The sequence below is a fragment of the Microtus oregoni genome, unplaced genomic scaffold, assembly GCF_018167655.1.
Source record: "Microtus oregoni isolate MIOR12 unplaced genomic scaffold, Mior012 000025F_ref0000491, whole genome shotgun sequence".
NCBI classification, from domain to species: Eukaryota; Metazoa; Chordata; class Mammalia; order Rodentia; family Cricetidae; genus Microtus; species Microtus oregoni.
The window spans coordinates 34,002,435-34,021,827 of NW_024543084.1; the positions used below are offsets into that span (position 1 = coordinate 34,002,435).

Genomic DNA, 19,393 nt, shown 5'->3' on the forward strand with positions numbered 1-19,393 from the left:
CATTGAACCTCTGTAATCATGAGCCAAAACAAACCTCTCTTCTTGATAGTTCACGCCACCTGTGTCATTCTGTAACGGCCAACAGAAAACGAACACCAGTCCTTCTAACAGTGTGTTGTCACAAAAATAGAAATTAAATAATCTAATTGTGAGTTTCAAATTCATGGTCTCATACTCCTTTTATCAGACCCTAAAACATCAAAACAATGTTTTGGTTATGTTTTGATGTCCACTTGCTTACACTCTTATAAAGTGTGCAATCATACCTTGGAAAAATTTACTGAAAAACAAAAACAAAAATAATAATGTGCCTGGGCAGTGGTGCTACACACTTTTAATCCCAGCACTCAGGTGGCAGAGGCAGGTGGATGTCTGTGAGTTCAAGGCCAGCCTAGTCTACAAGAGCTAGTTCCAGGACAGGGACCAAAAACTACAGAGAAACCCTGTCTTGAAAATTCAAATAATAATAATAATAATAATAATGTGATCATTTTGGTAGAACTAGGCATGAGTATTTTTTTGGTTTGGGTTTGTTTGTTTTCCAACTTTCTACATTTTTCTAAACATTTATAATTAACTTACACTTTGTCTTATGAAAAGACATTTATACATTTTACATTTATAAAAATAAATTCTTTCTGTTTCTGAATGCTATAAACAGATGATAGCTGGCACTCTCAGTACAAGACAATACTGTCTATTATGCTAGAAGACAGTGATCATGGGAACACTTTAGTAACCACCCAGTCATAAATTCTGTCTAACAATGAAAACAAGCACAACTTATCATTGTTTTCCTTAGCGTTCTCCATCCCTCTCTAGAGAACATGGAGAAGCATCCTAAGCCTGATAACAGCACAGTAGAGCACAGGCCAGCCAGACCATTGGTAGAGGCCCAGGCTGGGAGACACAGCACCTTTGCCTTGCCGTCCTCTGGGTCATCTGCCTTGGAGGCCAGCAGCATAAGTCTCAGAATGAGAGAGATACTGAGAGGAAACTGGCCTCTCAGCTCAGGCACTTTGGATTTTATGAGTTTTTCTATTTTGGGCAGTGGAATATCAAAGAAGTAAACATCACCCAGCAGGTCTTGTCCTCGTCTTCCAGCCCGACCAGACATCTGGAAACAGAGCAGAATCATGCTGTGAGAACCATCTGAGTGTTTTTCCTAAAAGAATGTAAAGAACTAAGCCTTTTATATTGTTTTGGGGCACATATACTGTGCCTAGGGGTCAGCTAAAATAAATAGCCTTCTATTTGAAATCTAAAAAGTTCATCATATCTGAAGTAGGGTTATTTAAAATAATGTATCTGTCATTCCCATGTATCATTAATCATACTAAGTATTTGTGTAATGTTGTACAGAACTAGATCTATTTATAAAATCATATATCTAATGCTATGAATATACTATGTGTTGTGTAATATATAGTTATCAATTCCTGACAATGACTTATGACATAAAATATTCTATGACTATATATATTATGTATATAACATTACATAGTATATGATATAACATATATTTTGACACTATATGATAATGTATTGTTAATATTAATTAAACACGTCCACTATGATTTGAATTTGACTGGATATAACTACATTTGATGCTGCCAGCAGAAATATTGACCAAACATTTCTGAGAAGGTAACTCTATAAAGACAAACTCTGTTGTCTGCAGAACATAATAGAACGAGAAGAATCAATAGCAAGGAAAATGCTTTAATATCCAAGATCAAGACTTTGTGGTGAACGGCAACTGTTTGGGGAACTGAGGAAACCCTGGGTGAAGTGAATGAAGTTCTATATGAATGTATATCACTGACAAATATCATTGACATAGGGATGGGTTTGTCAAGGACCCAGTGCCTCAGACCCATGGGAATGTCAAAATCCCTTTTCGTTCCCCACAGGGAGTAAAATCATTTTTCGGATCCACATTTGGATTGTAATATAGTGTATGCAGAAACTGTCCATTGCAGCTTTCTCCTCCCAGATATTTTTGCCTAAAGACTTCTCCCCTACAGAGACTGCCCCTAAAATTAGCCACCCTGGCTACTTGTTAAACTGTATGCAATAACCCCACTTTTATGTTCAACTTTATATAAGAAACACACTGAGCTTCCGAGTGATATAGTTTCTCCATTGGGAGTCAAATCCACATGCTCCCAGCTTTTCTGTGTGTTTGTGCATCTGTGCATCTGTGTTTTTCTCACTAGCTTGTTAGGTCAGTTAGGTCAGTCTCTGGAGCTGGGCAGAGCATGGCAATACTGCGTGTACAGATTGTGGGAAAACAACCAAATAACACCACAGGAAAGTACAGACATTGGTTTGGAAACAGACTGTGTATCTAGAGTCAAGAAAAGTATTAAAAAAGGCTCCAGAATAGAAACCCATGCTCAGTTGCTCAGTAAATTAGAAAGTAAATGTTTCCATTTATTAATCCAGTAATCTGTGATATGGATCCTTTCTTATAAATTGCTTTATTTAGCCTGTGTGCATGACATGAAGTAATGATCACCCAGATTCTGCAGACAAGAGAGAAGTTTGAATGCCTTATCAAAGACCATACACATGATTAGCAGTGGTCAAATAATCTCATAGTCCTATGCTTACTCAATACCAGACAGACACCTACAGTGTTCTGCCATGAACTGGAACATTTACTAAATTAGTAGTTAAAGTATTTTTTTTTACTATTTCATGGCTGCCTAGTATGAACACATTATTTTACGTTAATATATATTTATTTACCTGTCTGAAATTTAAAGCATCCAGATATACTGAGTTTTGAGCAAAAACCACAGATTTACAAGGCATGTTGATTCCTAAAGCAAGTGTTCCCGTAGCTGTCACCACCTAAAATGGAATAAAACAGTGATTTTACACACTGATATTTTGGTTGAATACAAGTATTTCCATGAAATTGCTAAAAAAAACTTTATTTAAATCCCAATAAAACTGCAGTGGACAAACCAAGGGGACAAGACATATAATGTTTCTTCTTACTTTGCAAACATAGACAGTACATTCTCTAATGGAATCTGTTATACCTATTTCTTTACAAGGAATATATACTTTAGTCTTAATTGTGTAGTACAAATGTCACAGAGGAACTTAGAGGTCATATCTAAAATATTTATATTCTCTCATCACCATCTATCTTTCTGTTCTTTGCATTATTCCCTTAATATCTCTCAATATCACTGTCATTTTGTATACTATTAAAATACTAAAGTCTAAGACTCTTTTACTGTTGTATCTCGAGAACCAAGTAACACATCTGACATGGAATAAGTATTACATTAATCATCATAAGTAAAATATTAGGATAGGAATTTCTCTGTGAGAGGGCAGTAAAACTTTTACAAGCCTACATCCTGGTAACTATTTGATTTACTAATGTTCACTGAGAAATTACATAAGAAGAAAGTACATTTTATCTTTCTGTCATGAATTTTCATTATCACTAATCATAAACAGAAAACAATGTAAAGTTTATTTACATAATCTAACTTCTAGTTCATTTTTTTCTGATGTAGTTATTATGTCTTGACCTGTCCTGTCTTGTTGTGGAATTCTCTTTTTGTACTTTCAGAAGATATGTCTTTGCCAAGGCACCTTCAGATTGGTTTAATAAAGAGCTAAATGGCCAATAACTAATTAGACAGGACTTCCAGAGACAGAGAAGATGCTGGGAAAAAGAAAAAAGAAGTTGCCAGTCAGATAAGAAAAGAAAACAGAAGGTGCAAGATGGTAAAAAGGTAACAACACCGTGCAGCAGAACATAGATTAATATAAATGGATTGATTTGTTATCAGATCTACTTGGTATAACCCTAATCTGTCGGCAGAGTTTTCATAATTACTAATATGTCTCTGTAGTGTGTGTGTGTGTGTGTGTGTGTGTGTGTGTGTGTGTGTGTGTATGTGGCAACCTGAAGAAAAGTCCCTCTTCACTAACTCTTTAGATCAATGCTGTTTGTGGTTCTGATTTGTGAAGATGCTTTAGGATGTGAAATAATGTTTTTTAATTGTTTTGTAACTGGGGCTTATTTATGCCTTTGTCAAAATGAAATATGCTACTTGCTAAATTATATTAAATTATTTTTATTCAAATCTTTTTAACAAGTATAAACATTGAGAGTGTAGGAGCTTTACATTTAGAAAATGAAAAGAACAAGTACCTTCCTAAAATGTCTTCTCTGATGTAGCCATTTTGTAGCTATTATATATCAGTTGCGTTATTCTCACTTTATTAGTGACTAAGACATTGCTGTCAGATACTATTTTAACCATATCTCTTTCTCCTTTTTCTTTCTCTTCATCCTATCCACTCTTTCTTTTTACCTATGTGGTGAAAGAGAATTGTCTGTATTCTGTCAATCATGTTTTAAATAAATGCTGATTGGCCAGGCAGGTGGGAAAACCAGACAGGAAGTAGAAATGATGCAATGAGAACAGGAGAATTCTGGGAAGGAGGAAGTTGATTCCTCCCACTCCTGCCCATACCACCAAAGCAGCAGGATGTGATCTGCCCCACTGAAAAAGGTACTGAGACACATGGCTAACATAGATAAGAACAATGGGTTAATATAAGCTATAAGAGCTAATAAGTAGCCTGACCTAATGGGCCAATCATCTTTATAACTTATAGAGATCTCTGTGTGATTTTCTTTGGGGCTTGACGGTTGTGGGGTGGGACAGAAACCCCAACAAGTTAGCCCCTTCATGTTACACCTATGCCTTACAAAATGTAGGTTTAATAACTTTTAGTAGTCAGAGTCAGTTTTTAAATATTGCTCAAGATTCATATTTACTTGGCAACAATCTAATGGTCCTCTGTACACTTGCATGGATTATTACAATAAGCCTAACCAGGATGTACTAAAGAAAACACAGTAAGAATGTGCCCTGAAAGTCATTTATGGCAATCAGTAACAGTAGAAATGACATTCTGTACAACAAACATATTTACAAGCTCTGTTAAGCTAAGTTGAAGCCCCGAGAAAGCAGATATCTGTGCTATGATTTCAGCTGCCACATTAGAAAAAGATCTTCACCAAACTAAAATATAAATCCTTTCTAAATTTGTGTAGAGAATGTTTGTAGCAAAGCCACATCAACGAACCCTACATATAAAAACATAAGAATAAGTCATGCACCGAAGTCAACATAGAGATGCTTTGGTTTTGTGGGCAAATGTATGCAGTGAATGGTACCAGTCAAACCTCGTTCCCCAGTTAAATGACATAGAGCATATGCAAAGGTACCGCAGCCATTAAACAAAGTCCACAGCCCAAATAACTTAGGTATATGGGGAGGGGGGAGTAAGGAGTGGCTATATTTCTTCATTTCATGAACATTCTGCTTCATGTATTTACATTTTCAAATTTTACAAAAAAAAATTGACCCACCCTAATGAATCCTTTCCTAAAAAGAATTTCCACTAACTGCTTTTCTTTGGCGCTCATAGAGCTGTGATGAAAGCCAATGCCCCTTCTGGCCAGTTGCTTCAGTGTGTCACCTTTCCTTTGGTTGTCCACCCGATGAAACACCATCTGCAATGACTGCAAAATGAGAGATTTAAAGTATTACTTACATAATGCTCATTCAAATATGTTCAATTAAAATAATATGCATATTATATAATAATTTGGCCAAATGATATCACTGTTTGGCCTTTGCTCTACATCTACACATCATCAATCATCATCATTTTCAATAATAACAACAAGAGAACATTTTATGGCAACAAACAGTCACTACAAGTAAATTTTTCTCAGTTCTTGACATTCTCACTAGCTCTGGAATAGAAAACTCTACCAGCGTAGTAGATAACTCCAAGGGAAATGCAAGACTGTGGCTCATTCCCACTGGGACAAGATCAAGTGATGGTGAAAACTTTTCTAAAGTTCTTCCCGGAAAGTAAAGCAAAACTTTTATACTATAATAAGGTCAAGAAATGCCTTTATCCACATTGTGTCCAGTCGGATGTGCAATAGATACCACTACATGGTAGAATGCAAGTGCCCTCATCTTCCTATGTTCAGAAATAGCTTATTTGTGTAGTTAAGATACAAATGTAAAGTCAGTGTTCATGACAAAGTGATTGCAAAAGACGGGTGCTTTCAAGGGTCCTGGAGAATACAGAGTGATTATCTAAGGGTCTCTAAGAAGAAAGGAGGAAATCTAGTTGTGCCCAGTGTTATATAAAAAAAATCAACACTTGGAGAGAAGAGACAAGTTTAAGTTTCTAAACATAAAAGGATATTCCCCAGCTATTTTTGATTGTACAGTTATCTATAAGACAGAATGTCAAGGATCAATTAAAATAATGATGTACATACTGGACAGATTATGAAGCTGGCAAAATAAGACTCATGAAACAATAAAAATAAGCAAATGCATATGTGAGTGTGTGTGTGGTTTGTGTGTGTGATGATATTGCTTGTATTGAAACTGGTTGCATTGTTATATATGTTGTCTATAAACAGTAATAGTTTAGAGATGAGGGGTTAAACCAATTATAGATATCCCAATGACTTTGGTGAATTTTTTTAGCTGTAATATAGAAAGACCCTAATTTTAAGAAATGCTGTCGAAATTTAAATATGTTAGTCTGTATGGGTTAAAATTCTGACGTTATACAGGCTTTTATAGAAGATACCATGCAAAAACAGACACTTAGGTGACCTGTTGAGACACAATCAGTCTACAGATTCTAATCCTATCCTAAGGGTAGATTGGAAGGCCCTTGAATGCTGTATGCAGCAAAAGTTCCTGTCTGCTACATCTCTAGTTCCTAGAGACTTCAGTTATGGTAGCAATTGCCTGCAGTATGGCCAACACTGCCTACATGGAGGAAGACTACACTCTAGGAGCACTGGTCCCTTCTGGGTGCTGACCTCATCATCTATTGCTTTTTGATCAGCATACGTGCAGTCCTGGGGAATCTCCAGATTCTTCTCCAGACTCTTCATGAGGTAATCGCGTTCAGCTTCACTCATGATGCTTTGATCCAATCTTCTGGAAGGCTTTTGGCTTTTTTCATCTCTTTACAAGAATAATATTACAAGAAATCAGCATTTGCAGTCAATCTCTACAGAAATCTCAGAAATACTGCTTCATGAATTTATATTATCATAACTCAGTTTTTTCCCCCAATGTGTTTGCTCATCAGCCCCTGGGGCCTACGATCCCTCAAAATGAAGCTATTATGAATGTGACATTTTTTATGTAGTGTTTCCCAATGGCCACTGTATATATTTTTAAAATACAGAATAATCTATCTCCTAATAAAGAAAACAGAACATAAAAAATGTATAAGTTCAAGTTCAGGAATGTAAGAACAGATAACAAATTTATGGGAACAGATGATACAAACAATAACAGTGAAATACTGAAGAGGCAGATATTTGTGCCCATAGAAAGACAGAGATATAAGAATAAATGAAGTGAACAGAACCATAATATCCTAAAAGGGAAGTGGCAGAAAACACATGTAAAATAGTAAAAACATAACCCCAAATTGTTGAATAGTCAACAGCAAAAGTTAGACCCCATCAGATAGACGGCAGGGAAAAGAATACCAAACATGGGGAATTTTAACTGATTTCAAAGTTTATTCAGCACAGGTAGCTAAGTTGGAGAGTAGTGAAGTTGGAGAGTCTCAAGTCCTTAATGACCTCTGTGAACATAAGGAGGATAGGAGTTTCCAAACAACATAGTCACTGAAGGTGGAGAAGACCAGGGCAAGACACATTTTAGCTACACACTGAAAGCAATGACATTCCAAGGGTAAAAATGGTGTTGTGATCCAATCTAAAACTCACTCTATGGCTCACATGGTGGTAATGAGCCATGAGTTGAGGCAGAGTTGCATGGACAACGTGGGATGATCATATCAAGTTCTATAATACACACAGACTGGTAGAATCTAGACCTGCTTTAAACGAACATAAATTAAACTGTTCTATGCAAGTAAGGAATATGTGATGCAAGTCACCTATCTTCAAACAATTATCCCTCTGAAATTTAAAAACAGAAACAACCAAGCAGGAATTAGAACTTCATTATAGAACAGTTTCAATGCATGTTCCTACTAGGACATTTGGGTTTTACAAACCCTAACGTGGCAATTTGCTTAGTGAAACACTTACCCTATCTTTTGTTGTTTCTCCAAAGATTTTTTAACTTTTCGAAGTCTGTTAGCCATGACATGAGCTTCCTTATCAGCTTTGGGAGGCCTTTTCTTTTCCTCTTTCACCTCTAGGAAATCACAAGCATTTTCAGCACATCCTTCTACAGAATTTAATTTAAATCTGGAAGCAAACAAATATGTATTTAAAGATATATTATAGTAAGATTCAGTTTCTCTATCTTTTCTGGTGGTGTGTTACATTTCTCATGGCTATAAACAATGGCTGAGAAGAAGTAGTTATGGAAGGGTTTAAACGGGTTCACAGTTTGAAAGGACACAGTTACTTATACTGGGATAAGAGTAAGCATGGCAAAAAAAGTAAGAGGTAGCTAGTCACATCGTATCTATAGGCAGGAAGCAGAACACAAACAGAAAGCGGGATTAGCTCCAAGACTTCAAGGCTTGACCTCAGTGGCCCTCTTTGGTGGTTTGACTTGAGAATGGTCCCCACAGGCTCATGTATTTGAATACAAAGTCTGTATTTGGGAAGGATTAGGAGGTGCAGCCTTGTCACAGAAGGTGTTCAACTAGGATCAGGCTTTAAAGTATTAAAAGCCCAGGGCATTCCCAGTTAGCTATCTCTCTCTGAACCCTCCTTTTAATTATATAATCTCCTAGATCATTTGAAACAACAACAATTATATCAAACATTATTTCAACGCTGTCATTTCTGTACCACAGATGAGAAAATGGAAATATAGATTAAGGGGTCTACCCATGAGTATACACAGCATGGATGTATCAGAGTGTGTCTTCTTATCCTTGTCTCTGGTGGTGTTATTATGGTATTATTTTTTATATCATGCAGGTTCCAGTCATTTCTGTCATAGTGTATCTCTTTTCAAAAATCTATATTAGTTGAAAATAACTGTGCTTCTTATGCCTCTCTGATACAGAATTACATAGAATGAAAATGACCTAGAAATTGCACATCAGCGATTAATATTTTGTACCACCGAACTACACACTCATGACTTTTTGATTTTAGTTTCACCAAGATTCTCAGTATAGTTACAGTCATGGAATAGTTGTCCATCAATGATAAGGCTAAAGGGGAGAGCAGTAAAATTTATGCTGAGGCCTGCCCTTGAAATGTATGCCCTTAGGCACATATTAACATTTCCAACCTCTAAACACAGTCCACACTCTTTTTTCCAGACATCAGGGACAGACTGTTGGGGCTATCACTATATGATAAGTCACTAAAGATTAACTATCACACTGTGTGTAAGAAAGGATTTTCATAGTTTATCTTATATAATAATCCTTTATTCCTTTAAAAGGTATGAATTCCACACGTAGAATTTTACTTGTCATATTTTGATATCTTATGAACGCACTAGTATTCTTATGATTTTATCTGGGTACCTTTAGAATCTTGTTGTTTCCCAAAGTTCTTCCCTCTGAATGTTATTGAATGCCTTCCTGAAGTCAATGTAAACAACTTATAAGTCTTTTCCAAATTCTTCATATCTTTCTGCTAGTTTCCTCAAAGTGAAGATCTGATCTATTGTGCTCCTATTAGCTCTGAATGTGCCTTGGGTCTCTGCTAGGATTTCCCCTTTCTTCTGTCCTTGGTCCTTTGCAGGAAAATGGAGGAGGATAAACTCTTGCTGCTGTGGCATGACAAACTAATGCTCCTGTAATTTGAGCAGTCTAGCTTGTCCTTCTTCTTGTATATGTGAATTATGACTCAGTGCTTCCATTCTGTGGGAATCACTTCATATTCCCATATCTCCCTGAAGAGTCTGAAAGTGCCTCAGCCCGCGAGCCCATTGTAGCCACCCCCAACTCCTCTACCATGATGTCATCCAGTCCACTCCTGGGCTCTTTCTGTTATTTACTTTCTTAATAGTTTTTTCTATTTTGCTCATGTCAATATTAAATATATCCTCATCATCTCTGATGTTTGAGTGGCTGCCAAAGTTTTTCTCATTGTAATCTACATGATAGCTGTAGGGTCATTGTATAGGGTGTCAAAGAATAGTTTTTTTTGTTTTATTTCCCCTGGTTCTGTTAATAGATGACCTTGTCCATCTTTAATCACTGGAATCTGAGGAGCATATCTGAAAGTTATCTGTCTGACAAGATGTGTTTTATTATGGAGTCTAACCACTTTGACCTCTTTGCATATACCATATCTATATATATATATATATATATATAGATAGATAGATAGATAGATAGATAGATAGATATACAGCTCTCTATCCTTTTATGCTCTTCTTTTGACTTCCCTGCACAGATAGTTGTGGTGTTTTGTTGCCTTTGGATTGTCTCTTCATTTGTTCTTTCGTTTCCTTCTTTCTCCCTCCAGGTTGATTGTATCTGCAGTAAGTCATTCTACTGGTGTTGCCCTTTTCGCATGATCCATCATCTCCTTTGAAGCCTCCTGTATCACTCTTTTGATGTTCTCCCATTTGCTTTCTATATTTGTAAAGGGGTGTTTAATGATTTTCTTCATCTTTTGTTGAGCAGTTCTCTTATGCTCTCTCCGTACAGCTGAATTCATAGTTGTTTACAATTGATCTTCCTGTTCGCCTTGCCTGGCATGCCTCTCCTAAGTTTCAGTTGAATGTTGACCATAACAAGTTGGTTATCTGACCGTAAGTCAGCACTAGGAAATGACCAGCTGTTTTGCATGCTAGATAAAAGTTTCTTGCTGTCCAGAATGTAGTCAATTTGGCTGTGTGTGCATTTGTTAGGGGATTCCCACATCCAGCATCTTGATGGTTTGGAATGATTGAATTTTGTGTTAGATACGTACAAATCATTGCATAACAGAAGTCATGCAGTCATTCCCCTCTATCATTACCTACAATGGCACATGACCATTCATCATGTCACGGTTTTACAACTTTGTGCATTGTTCAGTCCAGGGTGAAGTGTCCATTTATACTGTCATTGGGTCTTCATTTCCTTATGAAGCTCCCTTGCCAAGTACTATTTATTTTAATCACCATGTATTCTTTTCACCTATTGACCAATTTAATTCTTTCAACAAGATAAAGGAAAAAATGCATATGCTCATATGCATGTGACTATATAAATGATAAAGCATTGTTTTCTGATTTCAAGACTGCAGTTAAGCTCTCAGACGTCTACACAGAGAATGGCTCCTGTTTCTAATATTCCATGGCTGTACTTGGAAGTGAAGCAAAAAAGCTATACAAATTATTCATGGCACAGAAAAGAGTTTTCCATTGCCCTCCATACAAAGGCAAAAGGAGCAATTTTATAGCAGTGTCTGAAAATAATCAAATAGGACCTTGTATCACCTGCTACCATTGTCTGAGTTTCTGGCACTAATGAGGATTCACTACTATATGTTTCTGTACATTTTCATAAGTATTGAACTTTATAATACAATGGTTTTATTTATTTAATGATTCTGTAGCTTGAGAATAATTTGAAATTGTCTCCTGTAAATAAAGTATTCTCTTATTGTTACATAGATAAATGGTTAATCTGTATACCTTTATCCACTAACTAAATTATTCTTTGTGCCATTTTATTAGAATTAGATCCATTAAACTAGTATGTTCAATTTTAAGTTATTACATTCTATAACATGAAATTTGGTAAGATATTATTGGCTCTAGGTCATAGTATCATCACAATTAGTTTAAATTACCAAAATATTTCATCAATCTATATTGCAGCATATTAAAAAAACTTAAATTTTGTGTGGGATAGCAATACTGATGGCTGTGTTCAATGGGTTCTGTGAAGAACCAAGATCTGAACTGAAAATAATTAATAAAACCTATAACAAACAAAAACAATAGTCTACAGTATAAAAAATTAGGTATCAATTTTAATGAAGAAAAATTAATAGAACATGGTGTGAAAGGTCCTTTTATATATGTGCTACTTTCATTGGTTAATGAATAAAGAAACTACTCTGGCCTGTTGATAGGTAGGAGAGGAATATGTAATGGAATTCTGGGAGAAAGAAAGCAGAGTCAGAGAGACATCATGGATTCGCCAGAGACAGACACAGGGAATTTTACCTGGTAAGCCACTGCCAGGTGGCAATACACAGATGAATAGACATGGATTAAATTAAGGTATAAGAATTAACCAAAAAGACTAGAGCTAATGTGCCAAGCAATAATTTAATTAATATAATTTCTATGTAATTATTTCAGGGCTAAGTTAGCTAGGAGGCCAGGATGAACAAGCAGGCCTTTCCCTCAACAATTGGAGCTCCAACATGTGCTAGCTAAATCCATGTAAAACCTGTTTATTTAGGTAATATTATATCCTTCTGGAGTCTTTGGTGGAGTTAAAAAATAGATAGATAGTTATACTTTTCTATAGTTAAGATAAAGAGAAAGTATATATAAATACTGTAAATGCGATTCTGTTTTGTTAATTGTAATTGTACTATGTTAAAACCTTCCTTTTTGTTTAAATAGAAAAGGTGAGATGGTGTGGGAGGTTCTTCTGTCTATGTGCTGCTTTCATTGGTTAATGATTAAAGAAACTGCCATGGCCTATTAATAGGGCAGAACTTAGGTTGGCGGGGAAGACAGAACTAAATTCAGGGAGAAAGAAAGCAGAATTCAGAGAGATGCTATGGATCCACTGGAGAAAGACACTGGGAATTTTACTCAGTAAGCCACTGCCACATGGCAATAGACAGATTCATAGGAATAAATTTAATTAAGATGTAAGAATTAACAAATAAGAAACTAGAGCTAATGGGCCAAGCAGTAATTTAATTAATATAGTTTCTGTGTGGTTATTTTGGGGCTAAGCTAGCCAGGTAGCCAGAATGAACAAGCGGGCATTTTCTCCAACAAGAACACTGAAAATATTTTTAAGAACTTAACTAAAACTGGGCATAATGGTAAATGCATGTCTACACTTCCAGCAGTGGGGAGGCTGAGGCAGGAAAACAGGCCTTGACACATACCAAGATCCTGTTTCAAACAACCAAACAGAGCCAGAACAACAAAAAGTAGAAAAAGAAAATTTTGTGATTTTAAATAAGTCATATGATTTTGACAAATAAATGAGCACCTCTTATAGTAATAAATACTAGACCATAGCAGTAACATGTATATCATTTCCTCCGCATTAAAGGAAGGAGCCTAACACAGATTATGTCACAATGCTAAATAACTTACAAAAAGAACAGTGCAGGCAACTTATCCATTTCCCTGAGCTTCTCAACAAGATGCGGAAAAAAGTCCAGCATCTGTCCTGAGTAGTCATGAAAATCGGGACTCAGCTTCTGCAGCACCATTCTGGCCTGTGACAGTGAACAGAAAGTGTTTGTATTAAAATGTGCATAGCAAAGAGAGGAATGGCCACTCGGACTAAACTCTTTTCATTGTTGTTTAATCTTTGTTTTTGTTGTTCTTCAAACTAATCCAAGGACACTACTGTGGCAAACCACAAGAAGGACACACACAAACTACAGACTTACTAACAAACTTCTGATGTACTGTACACCACACCTGTAATTGTTTGCGACAACACAAATCAGGCAGGAGGAAACGGGTTGCTTAGTTAGTGATGCTGTTTCCACTGTAGCAGGAGAAAGTACCCCCCTCCATGCAGCAGAGGCACACACAGACAACCTGACTAAGAGGTTTTGAATGACCAGATAAACACAGGGAAATGCAACCTAACTATAGCAGGTTTCCAATTGAAAGAAGGAACAAATCAAGGTATGAGGTGGGGAGAGATCACATGAAAAAAATATCATGTATGCAATTAAAAAAATTGCAAATCTCAATTTTTGATGATAAATTAAGACTATAAGCTTAAACAAAATAAATGTGTAAGCATATATTTCCAGGTGAGACTCTAGTACTTGAATAGTTCTTAAATATAAAATAAAAAGCATAAAGAATAAAACTCCAAAAACAGCTGCATGACAGGGACATGGAGCACATGAGCACACAGCAGTGTGGATACCTGCAAAGGAGTTCATAAAATCAGTCCTGAAGTAATTTCAGCATAACTGAGGAGGGGCTCACAGAGTCTCACCCTAGCTGACGAGCCACTGCCAAAGATGGCTGCTGTGGGAGAGGACACTCAGTGTTCTTCACATATGCTGATAGGTTGCCCACATTCCAGTGGACGGCCCCACACCTACTAACACACTGGAAGCATTGAGTTTAGGAAAGACCATGTGAAGTTGAAAGGGAAATGATAGGGGGACTATGGGAGGACTGGGAGGAGAGAGCTGGGAAGTAGATTTGAAAACATTATACACATGTACATGAAATTCTCAAACAGTGATTTTTAGAGAATTAAACTCCAAAACTAAGAATGGAAGAAAAGTATAAATGTGTTTCAGCTACTTGAGTCCCATCTCTATGCTGCTAAAACCATCAAATAATAATCCCAAACACGAGCCCTCTATTTTCTTGCATCTGCCATCAAATTCATGAAGAACCCATAGTCTCTTACCAAGTTTTAGGGCACTCTAGAGAAGAGAGAAAAAAAATGTTCTCTCTCTCTCTCTCTCTCTCTCTCTCTCTCTCTCTCTCTTTCAGAACCACTACATATCAAATCAAACTTAATCGTCTAAGTAAACATTGAAAACAACAAGGGAGAGATATGGTATTGTTGGGTGAATGACACAACTCAGGAAAACAAAACAGAGTGCTTTGCCCAAAATGCATGAAATTACCTGCTCCTCATTCCCATTTTTAATCCAGTTTGTGAATTCTTCCTTTAAGCTCTCCTCATATTTTCTAGCATCCAACTTTTTTATGACTATTTTGTTCTTTAAATGAGTGAAGTTCTCTGGACACAGGTTCTGGAAAAGAAAGACCAGGGAATTCTATAAAAATAATGCCAGAAAACTTAAAAGCATTTCTCAATAATATTTTTCATTGACAGTTTTATGATCTCTTAGGCTACAAGCAGCTGAGATTCTCTTACCTACCCGTAGCTTCTAGTATATAGAACTATGTTTGAACTCTTCAAAGGCAAAACGACAGAGCAAAAAGGCTTCCAGGGAAAACAACCAGCACTCAGAACACAGAGAACAATGTGAGAAGAAAAGGATCTGAGGACTAGAAAACCAGAGTGGGAAAGGAGACCCAGATACCACACTGTCTGGGAAGGAGAAAGAGGAGACATTTTCAGGAATTAACATAAAACACCATTTCTAGTCAATTTAATTGAGAAGGTATAAGGTAATCGGCTAATCATTTTAAATCACGAAATGTAAGTGGTAGAAATGGTGACCCTGTGTTTCTGAAGAGCAATGAGGGCTCTACCATAACAGCATGGATTCCGTGAAAATTCTTTACCTGGGCCTGGGGCCAACTCTTCCAGACTTGAAGCATAGCATCATATAGCTGGATGCTTTCTCGAGGTGAAAAGGCAAGGTCAGAAGGGAATCCATACTTTTCAATCTATGATTAAAATAAAATCAAACTTATTAATATTTTATTTTACCTAGAGGGTGTGAATATTTATAGGAAATGCTTTGATCAATAAATGTTAAAAATGGTGAAGATTGCATTAAGATGATTGTCTTTTAACCACGAGGGGTGCACCTACACACTGAGACAATGGGGATGTTCTATCAGGAACTCACCAAGGCCAGCTGGCCTGGGTCTGAAAAAGCATGGGACAAAACCGGACTCGCTGAACATAGTGGTCAATGAGGTCTACTAAGAACTCAAGAACAATGGCAACGGGTTTTTGATCCTACTGCACGTACTGGCTTTGGGGGAGCCTAGGCAGTTTGGATGCTCACCTTACTAGACCCGGATGGAGGTGGGTGGTCCTTGGACTTCCCACAGGGCAGGGAACCCTGATTGCTCTTTGGGCTGATGAGGGAGGGGGACTTGATTGGGGGAGGGGGAGGGAAATGGGAGGCGGTGGCGGGAAGAGGCAGAAATCTTAAATAAATAAATAAATAAATAAATAAATAAATAAATAAATAAATAATTTTTTAAAATTATATGTTTATGGGGGAGGTTCTGCCCCTTACCCCCAGGTCAAAAGAGGGTGGCAGATCCCCTGGAGCTGGAGTTATAAGCTGTTGTGAATCACCCAGTGTGGATGCTGGGAAATAAACTCAGGTTTTCTGCAAGGTCCTCTTAGCTGCAAAGACATCCATCTGCCCCCAGCCCCAAAGCTAGCTTTGTGTTCTCTTTTCAGTTATCACTTGAGAGTTGTTACTTTTGCAGTAAAACTAAAATGAAATAAAAATTAATCCAAGAATACACATAAGTTTTCAAATACATATCTTCTGTAGGGTCAAAGTCTTAGGGATGCTTAAGTTTCTTACCCTTTTCCATAGAGTTCAGTTTCCTGATTTCTAAAATAAAATATTAGTTTTGTCCTTGTCACTAATTTGCTGCGAGAAATAAACTAGGTAATAGATATGTGATGTGGGAGTGTCATATATCAATGTGTTGACTTCATTGGTTAAGTAATAAAGAAACTGCGTGGCCCTCATAGGTTAAAACATAGGTGGGAGGAGTATACAGAACAGAATGGTGGGAGGAAGAGGAAATGAGCTCAGACTCGACAGCTCTCCTCTCCTCTCCTGGGCAGACGCAGGGATAGCTCTGCTCTCTGAGGCACACGCAATGAAGCTCTGACCCAGGATGGACGTAGGCTAGAATCTCCCGGTAAGCGCACCTAGTGTTGCAACACAGATGATTAGAAATGGGCTAGTCCAGGTGCGAGAATTAGCCTAGAAGAGGCTAGATAAAAACGAGCCAAGCAGTGTTTAAATGAATACAGTTTGTGTGTTGTTATTTCGGGGCATAAGCTAGCCAGCCAGGCGGCCGGGGTGCTGGGGATGCAGCCCCGCTGCTCTTATTACAACAGAATGGCGCCCAGACGTGAAGGACTAAATCCACTTAAAAACCTGAGAAGGCTTAAAAATAAAGGAGAGAGAGTTTAACACAGATTTTTGCTGTTTGGTGGTGGTGTGCTGTAGAGAGATTTCCTGATTCGGCAACAGCAACAGAAAAAAACGCTGTGTCAATTTAAAGCACAGCTTCTTGGGGCTGTGCTGTCAGCGTGAACTCTGGCATTAAAGCATTCCAGTGGCTTTTATGGGACTGAATGTTTGTGTTCCCACTTGGGATTGGAAGGAGAGTGCTCTGCGACATGCTGATTGCTCAGTGCTCCCCGCATGCACCTGGGCAGAAGGCCGAATCAGGTTTAGGCAGGCGGGAGAGCATGGCATACGGAGACGTGTTTTTAGACTGCACAGTGCTCTGTGTGTCAGATTTGGATGTAACTTGGATGAAAAGAATTTCTGTGCTGCACGCTCAGTCTCAGAATTAAAGTGTTGAGTGCCGCTCTTACCTGGCAGCCCCAGAGCTAGCACAAAATGGTATGTCCTCCATTTTGAAATTTTCCTGACTCAGCAGCAGGAAAAAAAACCTGTGTTGTTTTAAAATGCTGGCTTTCTGGGCCGTCCTGCCAGGGCAAACTCTGACTGTTTGAGGCAGGAGGGCCAACTACAGAGAGAGGACTTGTGTGTTGTCTGTGGACATAATGCTGCAACTTACTTGCTGGCAGGAAGCTTGAAATGCCATAGAGTTGTGGCAGTAAACATGGCTACAGCCAGTACCTCAGCCATGAGGCTGGAAAGCTAAGGAATGGACTGGATCTAGCTGGCAAAGCCATGGCTTTAGTCCTACTGATATTGCTTGGTAAATTAAAGACTCATGTGGTCAGAAAAAGAGAGATATACAGTAAAGAGAGATTCAAAGAGAAAGAAAATTTCTAAATGGTTTACAGTATGTTAAAAATATATGCAAGCTAAAAGTTGAAGTTCTTAAAGTAAAAAAAAAAAGAAGAGAGTTGTTGTGTGTGGTAGTACACACCTTTAATCCCAACACTTGGGAGGCAGAGGGAAATTGACTTCTGTGACTTCAAGATGTGGTAGCACATGCCTTTAATCCCAGTGCCTTCAGAGACAAAGAGATCTCTGTGAGTTCAAGGTGTAGTAGCATATGCCTTTAATCCCAAATGCCTGGGAGGCAGAGACAAGTGGATCTTTGAGAGTTCAACGACAGCCTGGTCTACAGAGTTATTCCAGGTCAAAGATACAGAGAACCAGTCTCAAAAAGCAAAAAATAAAAATAAACAAAATAGAGGTTAAAATAAAGTGCACAAAGATGGAAAATACACAGAGAATTTTGATACTGTATGCTATTATGCTCTCTTTGAATTGTTTGCATGCTGAGGAAGGAGCAACAGCTGCTAAAAGATATTTGTTTATAAATGCTGTTGAACTAATCCAACATAGATATTTTGAAAATGCCTTGACTTTGAAATTTGGATCTAAGTACGTGATGCTTTGGAAAGGAGTTTCTTATTTTGTTTTCACAGAGGATGAGACCCTGTTCATTTCTTCTATTCTGATATTGTATGATGGACCACGCCCTTCTGAAGGGTTGCTGTGAATATCTTCAGAAAATTGCTTCGCTCAACTGCCAACTGAGATGAAACTAGCACACAGGTTATACCATGAAAGACCTAATTAACGATGCCCCCATTCAGCAGGAAGCAGTTTGGAGAGAAAAAACTGTGCCCATGTTCCCAAAATATTGTTTATAAATGTTCTTTTACATTTAAAAGGGGAAATGATATAGGTATGAATAATTTGCATTGGTATGGATTTTAAGGTCAATTTTGTTATATGTATATGTATTTCTGCTCTTGATTAAGGTATTGTGATTGTGTAGTTCACTTAAAAATGTAGTGTATATAGGTTGTTAATAGATAATCATTTATAATAGTCAAGTTTGTAGTCATGTTAGTTAGATTTTCTAGATGTGCATGGATATATTTCAGATAGGTATTCTTCATATCTTTCATAGACTATGAAATATGCTATTTAATGTTTTAATAACTTAGGGTTTATCATGACAATGAGACACTCTGTTCCTGGCAGCACCTATCTACTTCAAGAGGAAGATGGGCATCGAAGAGGATCCTTATGGAGTTTGATAGCCATTTGGGATCTCTGAGAGATCCCATTTGGGATCTGCCTGGACTATTGCATAAACTGGAAACAGAACCCGCAGAGAGAGGACTACTGAACTTGCCTAAAGGTGAGATGATCTTTCGGGGTTCCTGATTCATGAAGGAGTCTGCAAGACATTCTTCAGGACAAGCAGATAGTGACTGCCTTTGAAATTTCCTGCTTTGTGGAAATGTCTGCTGGAAACTATGGGCCTGTAGG

The 19,393-nt window shown here is 37.5% G+C and overlaps 1 protein-coding gene across 1 annotated transcript in view; it reads right to left on the bottom strand.

Moving 5' to 3' along the window:
- Window positions 1–19,393, bottom strand: part of LOC121462564 (probable ATP-dependent RNA helicase DDX60) — a 76,798-nt gene that overhangs the window by 18,569 nt on the left and 38,836 nt on the right. The window contains exons 22-29 of the mRNA XM_041674201.1: window positions 15,483–15,587; window positions 14,855–14,983; window positions 13,338–13,462; window positions 8,162–8,323; window positions 6,908–7,055; window positions 5,417–5,569; window positions 2,755–2,859; window positions 917–1,117 (exon numbers count right to left, since the gene is read on the bottom strand). Coding sequence (XP_041530135.1) covers window positions 917–1,117; window positions 2,755–2,859; window positions 5,417–5,569; window positions 6,908–7,055; window positions 8,162–8,323; window positions 13,338–13,462; window positions 14,855–14,983; window positions 15,483–15,587 — 1,128 coding nt within the window. The remainder of the gene's footprint in view (window positions 1–916; window positions 1,118–2,754; window positions 2,860–5,416; window positions 5,570–6,907; window positions 7,056–8,161; window positions 8,324–13,337; window positions 13,463–14,854; window positions 14,984–15,482; window positions 15,588–19,393) is intronic.